General features: G+C 43.9%; 2 protein-coding genes across 3 annotated transcripts; both read left to right on the plus strand.

Moving 5' to 3' along the window:
- The first annotated feature begins 1,151 nt into the window (after window positions 1-1,151).
- LOC119293425 lies at window positions 1,152-9,172 on the plus strand. 2 transcript variants are annotated; one of them, XM_037571914.1, is made up of 2 exons: window positions 1,152-1,826; window positions 8,657-9,172. In XM_037571914.1, the coding sequence occupies exon 1, from the start codon at window positions 1,224-1,226 to the stop codon at window positions 1,740-1,742; it is 519 nt and encodes a 172-aa protein (XP_037427811.1). In that variant the 5' UTR covers window positions 1,152-1,223; the 3' UTR covers window positions 1,743-1,826; window positions 8,657-9,172. The 2 variants fall into 2 exon arrangements, with proteins under 2 accessions (XP_037427811.1, XP_037427810.1); XM_037571913.1 differs by lacking the exon at window positions 1,152-1,826 and adding an exon at window positions 2,565-4,699.
- Window positions 9,173-11,072: 1,900 nt separating this feature from the next.
- On the plus strand, window positions 11,073-12,109 carry LOC119295309. Its single transcript, XM_037573710.1, has one exon. It carries the CDS (start codon window positions 11,281-11,283, stop codon window positions 11,833-11,835), a length of 555 nt encoding a protein of 184 aa, XP_037429607.1. The 5' UTR covers window positions 11,073-11,280; the 3' UTR covers window positions 11,836-12,109.
- The last annotated feature ends 1,173 nt before the right edge of the window (window positions 12,110-13,282 follow it).

Here is a 13,282-nt window from a genome sequence, read left to right on the forward strand (position 1 = left end):
GCCGTGTTTCCATTAAAAAAATGGTCCATATGTGTGGTTTCCTTTTTCTTGCTTCATAATGAAGTCTTTATTCATTGAGACTTCGCAATTTCAAGTGCTGAAAGAAACAAAAACCACCAATGATTGGATCCACCATGCCCTTTATACATACATACTATTAATATACTTGCAAGCCTCTATTGGTTGATACATACTAGTATGATGAGTGCATTTCTCTACTTTGTTGGTGGTACAGTGGAGAATATTAAACATGGTTATCCATGGCATGTGCCAACTGCTAATACAGCTACAACAACAGCCGAAGTCTTACATAATTTGAACATAGGGCTGCACTGGTCCTGCAGTCCATGAGTGGGACTCCCTTTCTTGCTTGAAAGTGAAGTTTTTTGTTCACAGAGACTTGAGACTTTGAAGTGCCAAAAAAGATATCCAATTAGTGATTGGATCCCACTACTCTGCCCTCTAAAGAATCGCCTAGCTTCTTTTAGCCAGCCAACCCGTGAACGATCAGATTACCTTGCTCCCACCAAGTTGCCAAGACTATTTTGTTGGAGATGATTAACTTGAAAAGCGATGGTGATTCAGATGAAGTATCCACGTGATAAATATCCCGTCCTAGCACCTCCAGAAGACAGTTTAAACAGCTAATAGAAAGTCATAAAAGAAATCTTCCAGCAAAAGTGGACTGAAGGCCACACCAAGCATATTTTGATCTTTTGTGTGTGAATATATGGTAGCTTTATTTAGACGGACAAACATCACAATGGGGGTGCTAAGCCGCGAGTCTTTTCATGATTGTGAGATCAGCTTCGACGCGCTTCGAGGAGCCGCCGCGGCGCGGTGGTCGGTGTGGTTCGCCGCCGATCTAAAAGCGGCGTCGAGGCCCAAATATGACCGTGGCGTCGTGGTGGTGCACCCACACACCACGACGGTGTACCTGGTCGACGAGCGCGGATGCACGGTTGACAAGCGGTCGGGAGGCGGGTTCGTGTTGACCCCGGGGGCCACGGTCGTGTTTCCTTGCCACGTCGCGCACATCGAAAAGGACATCACCAGCGGGGGAGATGCATCGGGAGACGGCGAGGGAGGAATTGCGGCTGGTGGGGGAGCAATTAAGGCGGAGGGAGGATTTAGATCGAAATCAGGTCAGACTGTTCCCCATTCCACCCTTCCCTTCCTGCTCGCCCCATCATCCTCTCTGTTCGCTCGAGCGCGCGGCGGAGATGGTGGAGATCAGCGAGGAGAAGATGCGCAGGTTTGCGGGCAGGGATGCGCGCTTGCGGATCCGCCTGAGAGAAATCGGGGCGTGGTACTTGAGCAAGCGCGAGATGTACGCGGAGGCGGAGGCAATCGTGGAGAATCTGACGGAGGCAGAGGAGAGACCTTTGTTCGGGCGTGGAGGACGCAAGCACCCGCTGCAGGTGCTGCTGTGGGCGGCGGATCAGGCGGATTCGTCGATGAGAGCGGTGGCGAGGAAGTGGGTGGCCTTCACCATCTTCGCGACCGCAAACCTCGTCCCCGCCATGAGGGAATCGGCGCTTCGCCCTAGGGAGGGAGTCCTGGCCCTTCCTGCTCCGGGGACGGCCATGGCTCCGATCGAGATTCGCGAGGACCCGGTGGATCAGGCGCCGCAGGAGGCGGCGGGGGTGCGGCGTCGCTCTGCTCGCCTCGCCGCGACTACACCAACCTCGGAGGCTCCGGTGCCTCGTCGTTCAGCACGCCTCGCTGGAAACAGAGTCTGAATCCCTCACTAGCTGGCAACCGCTTCTGGGTGCTAGCTAGTGAGGATTCAGACGATGTTCCTGACGAGGATTCCGATAGTTCAGGTACAATCCATCGAGCTACTTCTAGATACCCGGCATATACCTGCGATGGTGAGGATAGTCAGGGGGGTATTGATATTCAGCATCGAATTAGACGTGTTAATCGCAGATTGAGAAAAAGGATGGATGCTTATGTTCAGAGTCTCCTACTTAGAGATGAAAAAAGTAGGAATGGGGAACAGGAGGGTATAACACAAAATGAGTTTATCCACATTGATTCACCCAATTGGGGGGAATTTCATAAGCAGAAAATTGATATGGCGCTAATCAGGATTAGGGGTAAGATACCCAAGGTTTGGGATCTACCCAGATTTCCTAAATATCTGTCAGATATTGATAGCATCTGCGATGGTTTTGAGATTGGAAATAATAAAGTTGATGAGAGACACATATCTAGCTGTGTTAATTTTTTAACTGACAGTGAGATGAGAATGGATACCATTCCAGAAAATGTCATGCTGGAAGAAAATATGGCAGAGTATTAAGCTTGCATTGCTCAATGCGGATCAGGAGCTGGGGAAATGCAGGAAAAAGTGGGGGCCAGTGTGGGGGAGAGAAAGAGGATCAGGTGGGCTCTGGCTGAAAGTGGCCCAGCAATGGATGGCGCAAAAGAAGCCCAGTTACTGACAGTGGAGATGTGGGCCTATATATAGGGGAGATCCCACCCTTCATCCCTGATCCTGGTTTCCTCCACCTACCAAACCCTAGAGAGACCTTGGTGGCGACCAGTGAAGAAGAAGAGGTGGTGAAGAGAAGCATACTCTGGGGAGAAGAAGAAGACATGGCTGGCAGGCAGGAGAGTTGGAGGCCAAGGCCTGGAAGAGGAACCTATCAAGGAGGGAGAGGTAATTTCCAAGGCCGATCTGAGCATTTTGGGAGAGGTTTTAACGGACAGGATGAGAGAGATTTAGATGGATATGGTTGGAGGAGCAAAGAGGGGGGTTTCAGAGGAGGATCTGGGACAAATAGTAGTGGCTCTGGTGGGGATGGAAATTCTGCTAGAAGTGGCAGGGAAGGAGATAAAAAGTTTGGCAGATTTGCTTCTGAAAGAGGGGGCAATCAACAGGAAAGATATCAGGCTGGGGGGAATGAAAGCAGACAAGAGAGTGGGTCTGGAGTTAGTGCAAATTTGGGGATTCAGGGGGGCCAGTTCAGTTGGCAGGCGGTTTTCCTATGATGAACAACAGTAATTTCCCTCAGTTTGTGCCAATGGGGATGGGGCTTGGACAGTTTGGTTTTGTGCCTCAGGAACAAATGGCACAGAAGTATCAGTTCCTCTTATCCAACATGCCAAAACAGGATATTCTACAGCAGCAAGCAAGTGCTAGAATGGAGGGACCCAAGGAGACAGCCAAGAAGAAAGAGATAGGAAACCCTAAAGAACTTTTTTGTGTGAGTTGTAAGGAACAGGGACATGTGAAAAGTGACTGCAAGAATAAAGTTTTTTGTGTGGTCTGCCAAAGACCATCTCACAATACTGAAGAATGCACCATTCTAAAACAACCTAAACCAGTTGCTAAATATGTGGGATATGGAGCCAGGGGTTTGGGGTATCTTTTGGTGCAGAATACCAAGGAAATTGTAGCTACTGAGCACATCAATCCTATGGCTTTGGTGACTGTGTTTGAGGGACAGCTGAATGATACCACAGTGGCTTATGGTTTCAGCAAGATGTTTGATTGTGGGTGGACATGGAGAAGCAAGTTTCAGAGTCCTACAACTTTCCTTATGAGATTTCCTAGTAAAGCCAAGTTGGTGGAGCTGGAAAACTTTGGCAAATTCACTTTGCTGGGCACTGGGGCTATGGTTGAGGTTGATTTCTGGAGCCCAGATGACAAAGCAAAAGGGAAGCTCCATTCAATTTGGATCAAGATGTGTGGGGTTCCTGACAACCTGAGGCATTACTTGGGAGTTTGTGAAATTGGTTCAGCTCTGGGACCAGTGGTTGAAGTTGATGTGGAACACATTCACTCTAGGGAGGAAATCAGAGTTAAAGTGGGAGTAAGGGACTTGCACAAGATTCCTACTGGCACAGAAATCACTACCAAGGACTTGTTGTTGTATGATATAGGTTTTGAGTTTGATTCTGTAGCTGAACAGGGATGGTAGAAGTTTGAGGAAGGAAATAAAAGGAATTTTTTTGATTACCTTGACCTAGAGAGCTCTGATACACAGAAGGAGAATGAGATGCAGAAAAAAAGCAGACAATCTGAATCTGCAAAGTCATTGGTTAGTCTAAGGGGTTTGGGACTAAAACAATATGAACAAGTGATTCTGAAAGCAGGTGATATGCCTCAGAAGAATGAGTTGCTCAAGGAAAAGACAGGGGCAGAGACTGTTGGAGAGGGGCAGGGAGAAGAAGAAAGCCTGAAAGCTAGATTACAGAAAGCAGAAGAGTTGGCAGCAAGGCAGACTGCTCAGCTTATGTTGAAGGAAAAAAATAGAAAGGAAATGGACATTATTAGGAAATCACTAGAAAGGGAAGTTAAGAGGCAGCATGAACTCTTGCAACTAAATATGAAAGCTAGTGAAGAAGTGAGAGGGTCACAGTCAGGGAAAAAAAAGGTAGGGAGTGAAGATGAGAAAGAGAATTCTGAAAAAGGAGCAGCAACAGAAGACAAAATAGAGGGGGAGGAGGGGATGACAGAGTTGGAACTAATGGAACAGGCAGTGGGCCTAGGATATATGGAGCCTGTGGATTACACTGCCAGTCAGGAAACTGAGTCCTTTGAGACCAAAAACAATAAGGCTGGTATAGGAGAGCTGGAATCCCAAGAAGAGGAAGAATTGAGAAGATGCACTAGACTGAAAGACAAGGAAGACAAAAAAAATTACTGATCTGGCTAAAGAGGGAGTTGCACAAACGAACAATTATGGTTAGTATACTCCTGCTGATATCATCTAAGCCTAATAACATTTTACAGCAGATTGCTGAGGGGGTTGGGGTTAGTTTAGGATATAAACCAGACATTGTCAATTATAATTTGGAATTGATTAAAATGGCTGAACATGCTAGAATTGATATGTGGTTAACAGATTATAATGACAAGCAGAAACAAAACTCTATGCCTGAGGAGCATAACTTTATTGATACTGGAGAACATTCTCTACTAGACCTGCTAGAAGATGAAGATAATGAAAAAGAGGAGGAAGAAAATGAGGATAGGGAACTAGTGAAAGAGCTTTTCTCTTCAAAAAAAGAGAAGAAAAGAGGTAAAACTACCAGAGGTTCTGGAGTTAAAATTGCCTCTGTTGTCAAAAATCTAGAATCCTCGGATAGGAAGAAAAAGAAAAAAAGATGAGGGGTATTTTTTGGAATATGAGAGGTTTTGGAGGTGATATTAAAAAAAGATTTTTGAGGGAGATGATCATGGATATGAGAGTTGACTTTTTGGGTCTATAGGAGACCATGAGACAACAATTTTCTAGAAATGATTTACAGCAAGTTTGTGCAGGGAGGGATTTCCACTGGTATTTTACTCCGGCTAGGGGGAAATCTGGTGGCCTTTTGCTGGGGGTGAATTATACCACAATAGATGTGATTTCTCAAGACGAGGGAGATTATCACATTAAAATGATAGTCCAAGATATTGAAAAGGGGTTCATTTGGGACCTAGTAGTGATATATGGAGATGCACAACCAGAGAGGAAAGCTTTATTCCTGGCTGAGCTATCCAGAGTTTTCCAAAACTCTGTTAATCCTATTTTGATTGGAGGGGACTTCAATATTATTAGAAAAGCTAGTGAGAAAAATAAGCCAGGCTCCCATGGGCATTGGAGTTTCCTTTTTAATGCCATTTTGGAACAGGCTGGAGTGAGAGAGTTGGATATGAATGGGAGACAATTTACTTGGGGCAACAGTATGCAGAATCCTACCTTTGAGAAATTAGATAGGATCCTCTGTAGCACTGAATGGGAAGAGACATATCCCCTAACCCAAGTAACAACTTTAACTAGGGAGAAGTCAGATCACACTCATTTATATTTGGATTCTGGAGATTTTCATAAAATAGAACCAATCTTCAGGTTCGAAAATGCATGGTTTATGAGGGATGAGATTGATGAAATTGTACAGAAAGTCTGGAATGATCCTACCATTAAGGGGGGAAGCATAGACAGACTGTTGGGCAAATTTAGAATGTTAAGACCCAAACTTAAAGGGTGGAATAGAAACATGAATGCTTGGTATGTTGAGTTAAAGAAAGATATCCTACTTAAACTAGATATTATTGATAAAAACTGTGAGGTTAATGGCCTTACATCTGCTGATAGAAAGGAACAGATTGCTTTAAGAGCCCAGCTTGACAGATTGCTTAAACAAGAAGAGGCCAAATGGAAACAGAGAGCCAAAATTGATGAGCTACTAGAGGGAGATAGTAATACTAAATTCTTTCATGCCAAAGCGAATGGGAGACTTAGGAGGAATAAGATTACTAGATTAGAACAATATGAGGGGGTGGTAGAAGGAGATAAAAACTTGATGGAGTATATCACTGCTTTTTATTAAAATTTATTTGGTCCACCAGATAATTCCTCTGTTTCTCTAAATATTGATAATCCTATTAGGATTCCAATGGAATATGCTAATATTTTAGTGGAGGAATTTTCTTTGGAAGAAATTAAGAAGGTTGTCTTTAAAATGGCATCCAATAAATCTCCTGGGCTAGATGGCTTCACTGCTGAATTTTACCAACACTATTGGGAGTTGGTGAAATCTGATTTGAAAGCTTTGTTAGATGATTTTGCCAATAGGAAAATTGACATTAGCAGACTAAACTATGAGATTATAACCCTGGTTCCAAAAGGTATTGGTGCTAATCAAATTCAGAAGTTCAGGACAATTTGTTTGCTAAATGTATGCTCCAAAGTCCTGATGAACAGGCTTAATTTGGTAGCTGCTGAGGTCATCTCCCCTGTTCAAACTGCCTTTGTTAAGGGCAGGTATATGATGGAGGGGGTTCTGATCCTGCATGAGGCCTTGAATAGCATTAAAAAGCAAAAACAAAGTGCTATGCTTCTGAAAATTGATTTTGAAAAGGCTTATGATAAAATCAAATGGTCCTTCCTTTTTCAAATGCTCAAACTGAAAGGATTTCCAGATAAATGGATTGACTGGGTTATGGAAACGGTTAGAGGAGGGAAAGTTTGTGTCAAAGTTAATGAAAATTTAGGAAAATATTTTTGCTCTTATAAGGGCCTGAGACAAGGTGATTCTTTATCCCCTTTAAACTTTGATCTGGCTGCTGATGCTCTAGCAATTATGTTAAATAAAGCCAGAGAAAATGGATTGGTCAAGGGGGTCTTGAGTGATTATACACCAAATGGGGTTAATATGCTGCAATATGCAGATGACACCATATTTTTGCTGCAAGATGATATGGAAAGTGCACACAACTTGAAATACATTCTATGTTTGTTTGAACAAATGTCTGGGTTGAAGATTAATTTCCATAGAAGTGAACCTTTTCTATTTGGTGAAGCAATTGATAAGAAAGATGAATATACCAAAATATTTACATGCCCAGTGGGTACTCTGCCCATGAAATACTTGGGGTTGCCCATTGATAAGAATAGAGTTAGTAATAAACATTGGAAGCCTCCAGAAACTAAGATGGAAAAAATGTGAAACTTGGCAAGGTAGATTACTAGCTAGTGCAGGGAGGGTTACTTTGATCCAATCAGCCCTTACAGGCATACCATATTTCATGATGTCCTTTTATGGGCTCCCAGTGGGGGTTGAGAAACGTATGGATTTTTTTAGGGCCAGACTGTTATGGCAAGAAGATGATCAAAAGAGGAAATACCATCTGGTGAAGTGGTCTGAGGTATGCAGGCCAAAAGACATGGGGGGCCTGGGAATACAAAATCTGGCCTGTATGAACAAATCTCTGCTATGTAAGTGGTGGTGGAAACTATATACAACTGAGGGGCTGTGGCAAGACATAGTTCTTGAAAAATATGTTAAGTGTAGAACTTTGGGTAATATTCAGGCCAAACAGGGAGATTCCCAGTTTTGGAGGGGAATATTAAAACACAGAGACCATTTTGTCTCCTTGTGCAAATTTAAAATTGGAGATGGAAAAAGAGCTAGATTCTGGGAAGATTGGTGGATTGGCAATGCTCCACTAAACAAGAATTTCCCTAGGTTGTATGATTTATGCTTCGACAAAAAGAAAATAGTTAAAGAAGTTCTTGACAACGGATTAGATAATGTCCAGTTTAGAAGAACTTTGTTAGGAGATGCAAGAGAGTTGTGGGGGCATATTAAAGAGGCTTGTAGTGTGGTGACATTGAATGAAGATAGAGATGAAATAAAATGGACTCTCAATAAAAAGGGAGTCTATACTGTCAAGTCCTTCTATAGACACTTGATTGAAAATGGTGTCAAATATCCACATCTGTACATGTGGAAGATTAAAATGCCACCTAGAATCAAGGTTTTTATGTGGTTGGCGCTTAGAAAAAGTATTCTCACAAAAGATAATTTGATTCATAGGGGATGGAAAGGGGATGATAAATGCCCTTTTTGTGGGCAAAAAGAGAACATAAATCATCTTTTTCTGACTTGTTCAGTTGCTAGATTGTTGTGGAACATTTTAAAATGTGCTTTCAATCTTAGAGATACACCAGATACATTAGATGCTGTTATGAAAAACTGGGTAAATACTTTTGGAAAAAATGAAAAAAGTCTGGTCATGATAGGAGTATCAGCGATTTGCTGGACTATCTGGAAGCTTAGAAATAATGTGATATTTGACAACAATAGGGTGAATGATCCCTGTGTTCCTGTTACTCTGTTTCTTAGAAACCTAAATGATTGGAATATTTTGCAGACAAATCCCGCAAGAAGTAAGCTGATGGAGGCTGGAGTGAAGCTACTGAGTGAGGTGGCAGAAGAAATTTTCAAAGCAGCTCATGGGTGGCGCCTGAAGACTGGGAGGATCGAAGGGTGACTGAAGTCCTCTCTGCTGCGATGGAAAAATCTTGGCTCCTGCCATTTCATTCTAGCTTTGCTTCATTTTGCTGATATTCGGACGCAGTGGATGGTCCTGTAATATACTTATGCCAAAACTTGTAGTGTCTTTGTAGCCTCTGTTCTCATAACAGAGTTGTTGACGCTCTGGGGACTGGATTTTTTGAATCCGGGCCTTGGACCACTCTCGTAGGTTCCCTTTCTTTGCCTTTGGGGTTCCGGGGAGGAGAAGGGATGGCTTCTCCTTCCTCCTCAATTTGGCAGAGAAGTGTTTCGTAGGAGAGTGGAGTATCATGTTGGGGAGTGTATCCTTTTTTTCCTTTTTCTGTAGCAAGACCTAGTGATTTTTTTAATGGAAATCGGAGAGAATGCTCTCTTTTATAAAAAAAAGCTTTATTTATTTATTTATTTATTTATCTTATGTCCAATTTATTACCAGCTGAGAATGTATATACTCTGTGAGTAAGTCAAATTTACAATAAATATTTTATGACACGGCACCCAAGTATTTTACTGGTATTGTCAAATTAGTTTCATAATATTTGAACCATTCGAATTACTATGTAAAATCTGTGAACTCGATGACACAAAATAAGATACATGTCACCGGATATATTCTCATCCATACATGTTCCAAAGTTGTCATTTCCATTACATCCTTTCTACTGCTCTTAAACTAAACACATTTGTATGCTCTTCAATCTCCACCTTGCTACATCGAACAGCATTGACTTCAATCTGGTACAGATCTAGACACCCAGAAACTAGAATCTACATGACAGAGACTATGATGTTCCTTTGTTGAAATGCAATAGACTAGCATGCCATCCCATCATGGCCTCTTTCACAAACCAGAATCTTTGAGAAATACAATGCATATCCATCCAAAACAAACTGTTGCATCATGCACCACAGGACATTTCCATCGCTCATCCATTCAGTCACCTTTTTTTCCTTCTTATCAGTGACAACCAAAGACACCTCATTCAGTCATCTTTACTCTTTTACTAGAAAAGACACCACTTTCCAAGCAACATCACATCTTTGGCAGAAAGCCATCAGAAGAGAGCACGTACTGCACATCTATGCCCGCTCCCTCCATTCAAAACCATTGTGACACTATTCATGGTGTGTTCAGCTTCCCTTTGCTTTTCAGTCACCCTAGCCATCCAACACCAATCATCTTTGCTTTTTTTTCACCTCGGCATGCATGTGATTGGTTGGTCCAGCATCCAGCATCTTGCAGTTTCTGTTAGGAAGGTCGGAGTCAGGTCCATGGCCATTCTATTCTGTACCTCTACAACCTACTCATCCCTTGCTCATCAACTTAATTTGTGTTTAGGTATCCACCATGTATTGCCATGTCCACGGATACCTAAACACAAATTAGCTATTCCTTCGAAATTCTTATGAAATTAGCTATATATATATATATATATATATATATATATATATATATATATATATATATATATATATATATATATATATAGAAAACCAACATGAGGTCCTATTCGTGTTTTTTTCTTGCACGAGAAACTTCCAATCTATTCTTCTTCAATCATGTCCGTACAAAGAAAACTAGAGATAATAAAAATTACAATCAAGTCCGTGGACCACCTAGTGACGACTACGAGCACTAGAGCAAGCCGAAGGCGTGCCGTTGTCATCACCCCTCCCTCGCCGGAGCCGGGCAAACCTTATTGTAGTAGACAGTCGAAAAGTCGTGCTAAGACCCCATAGGATCAGCACACCAGAGCAGCAGCCATCGCCGAAGAAAGTTGTAGATCGGAAGGACCAAACTTGTAAACACCCAAATGAAGACGAACAAAGACTGGATCCAAACAGATCCACCGAAGACCAGCACCGACCGAACCCCGCGAGATCCGACAGAGACACACCTCCACACGCCCTGCGACGATGCTAGGCGCACCATCGAGACATGGATAGAATGTGGGAGACGTTATTCCTGCCGAGAGACCCATGTTTTCTTTTCTTTATGTCTGTATAATTCCTTTGCTTTTCCTGCGTGAAATTCAAACGATGGTTTTAAAGTTTTCCCGTGGTTTTGGTTCCCATAGAAATCTAGAACACATGACATCTCAATTACAGTATTCCAAATTTTGAGTCCTATGTTGGAGAAGGGGCCTAAAAGCCCAGCTCACTTGCTTCCGTTCCAGGGGCAATATTCGTCAGGGGAAGCGCAAGCGAGCTGGATCCCCTGGAACGGAAGCAAGTTACCCTTACCCGGCACATCATCACCGCATCATCACTTGCTTAGCCGTCCATCTGTTCAAGCTTAGTTCTGGCCAACCACAGCAGACAGCACCCAAGCACCATGCCTTTTCCCGGCACAGTTCAGTTTAGTACTAGAAAGATGAGGATGTTCCACCGGCCATGAAGGTGAAATTGATGAAACCTCCATTACCACTACCGCTCGTACACGTACCTCATAGTACCATACTCCACCACCTCCATATATAAATGAATCGAGTGGTCGACAGATACATACACGCTAGCCACTACACCATATGGATTTGCAACTTTGCAAGCAAGCAAGCTAGCTATCTAGCTAGCTCCACCATGGATGAGTTCACTTTCCCCACTGTCCCGGGAGGGCAGTGCAAGCTCGCGCCGTTCCCTCCGCCGTGGTTCGTCGCCGCCGTCGCAGAGGAGGAGGAGGGGGACGACGGCAGCGGCGGCGGCGGCGCGCCGTGGGGTCGCGACGAGAAGATGGACATGCTGTGGGAGGACTTCAACGAAGAGCTGGCGCGCGCGCCGCCGGTGTGCCCTCTGAGCCCCGTGAGCAAGGGGGGCGGGCTGATGGCGATGACGATGATGAAGGAGGCCGAGTGGTTCTACAGCGACGGCGACGGCGACGGCGATGACGGTGGTGTCATCGAGGCGAGGAAGCGTACTGGCAGTGGCAGGCACATGGTGGTCCGGCGCCGGAGGTGGAGCCTGCTGCTGATGCTCAGGTTGCTCAAGAAGCTCTTCCTGGTGAAGAAGTCCAGGAACGGGAGAACCGCGCCAATCTGATCACCTCAGATGAGCTCCAGAAGTCAATGCAGAAATTATTGGTGCGGTGCATCAGTCAGTACTCAGTAGTGTGTGCATAGTTGATACGTATATCATATACTCTACATGTGTAATTTTGCTTTTTCTCACAAGACTTATTTTTGGCTGAAGAGTGTATTCTTCTTCATCTTTCTCTTGTTTTGATCAACTTGTTCTTCTTCTTGGCATCAGTATATTCCCAACTACAAACAATTGTGTTTCCCTCAGAATCATCTAAATTTTGGTTTCGGATCAAGTGCATTACATGTTTATCAACAGCACTAGGATGACTGAGATCACAATTCCGTATGGACATTGCTCTTCCATTATCTAATCGTTCTTTGTGACTGAAGCAAGTTGTGTTGGCAATTGTGTTGTTAGCATTGGGATGGGATGAACATGGCAAAGGTTGTCTGCCACCAACCTCGTAGATGCAGGTGCATCGCCGTCAGGAACCCACCTAAATCAAGGAGCCATTCAATTGCGGCACCGTCACCAACATCTCCACGCAGCACGTGAAGCAGAAAACCAGACGCCTCCCAAAGTCTCCAGCTTCATAAATGTTGCACTTAACAACACACTGCAACAACACCCCCTCTCACATCACGGTCACCGTTCTGCCAATTAGGGATCTTACTAATCCCATGCCTGATGATGCCCTAATGATCTTGCTCTGCATGCTACTGGCCCAATCACAATAACCCCACCTAACATCTTCAGATGCTACCTATTGTCCCGATCAATTAACATTAACCTCCTGGTGCTACTTCACTGACACTGCTACAGTACTACTACAGAGAAGTCAATCATAGTACAGAACTCCCTGGAGAAAGCCTCTTTGATCAAGACCCTTAGAAATGAGAGACTTTTCCGGACCACGCGAGGTGCCGACACGTGTTCGGTCACTATCTCGCCTGCCTACGCATGCAATGTTGGTTGTCTGTAACCGACCAAGTGAAGCAACCAGCCGGTTGGTTCCCAGCAACATGGGCAGGTTGTGAACTGTATACGCTGTCAGGTTTGGTGTCACACCAATCTGCACTTGATTCTTGGCTATCCTTCACACATCAGGATGAACCATAACCTTCTTTTTTTACCTCAGAAAAACGTAGACACTCAAATGAGATTCTCATACTACAAGCAAACCAGAAGAACCGGGTGAGTGCAAGCTCTGAAATTGCACAACATTGTGTATCACAGGTCCCAGCTAGAAAAGAAACAGTGGCTGAGCAAGCAGATCACAAGAAAGTCTATCTGGCAACAGTTTTGCAAGAAACAGGTCAAGTTAATAACCATATATAAATATTTCACAGTTGGCAACCGATTTTCTCCTTTCATCACTCAAGCCTTCAGTTGTACACTAGCGCCACGTGTTTGCAACCACCAGACAAGGCAAAGCTGGCCAGAGACGCACAAGCAGTGAAGCACA

Source organism: Triticum dicoccoides, chromosome 4B, assembly GCF_002162155.2.
Source record: "Triticum dicoccoides isolate Atlit2015 ecotype Zavitan chromosome 4B, WEW_v2.0, whole genome shotgun sequence".
NCBI classification, from domain to species: domain Eukaryota; kingdom Viridiplantae; phylum Streptophyta; class Magnoliopsida; order Poales; family Poaceae; genus Triticum; species Triticum dicoccoides.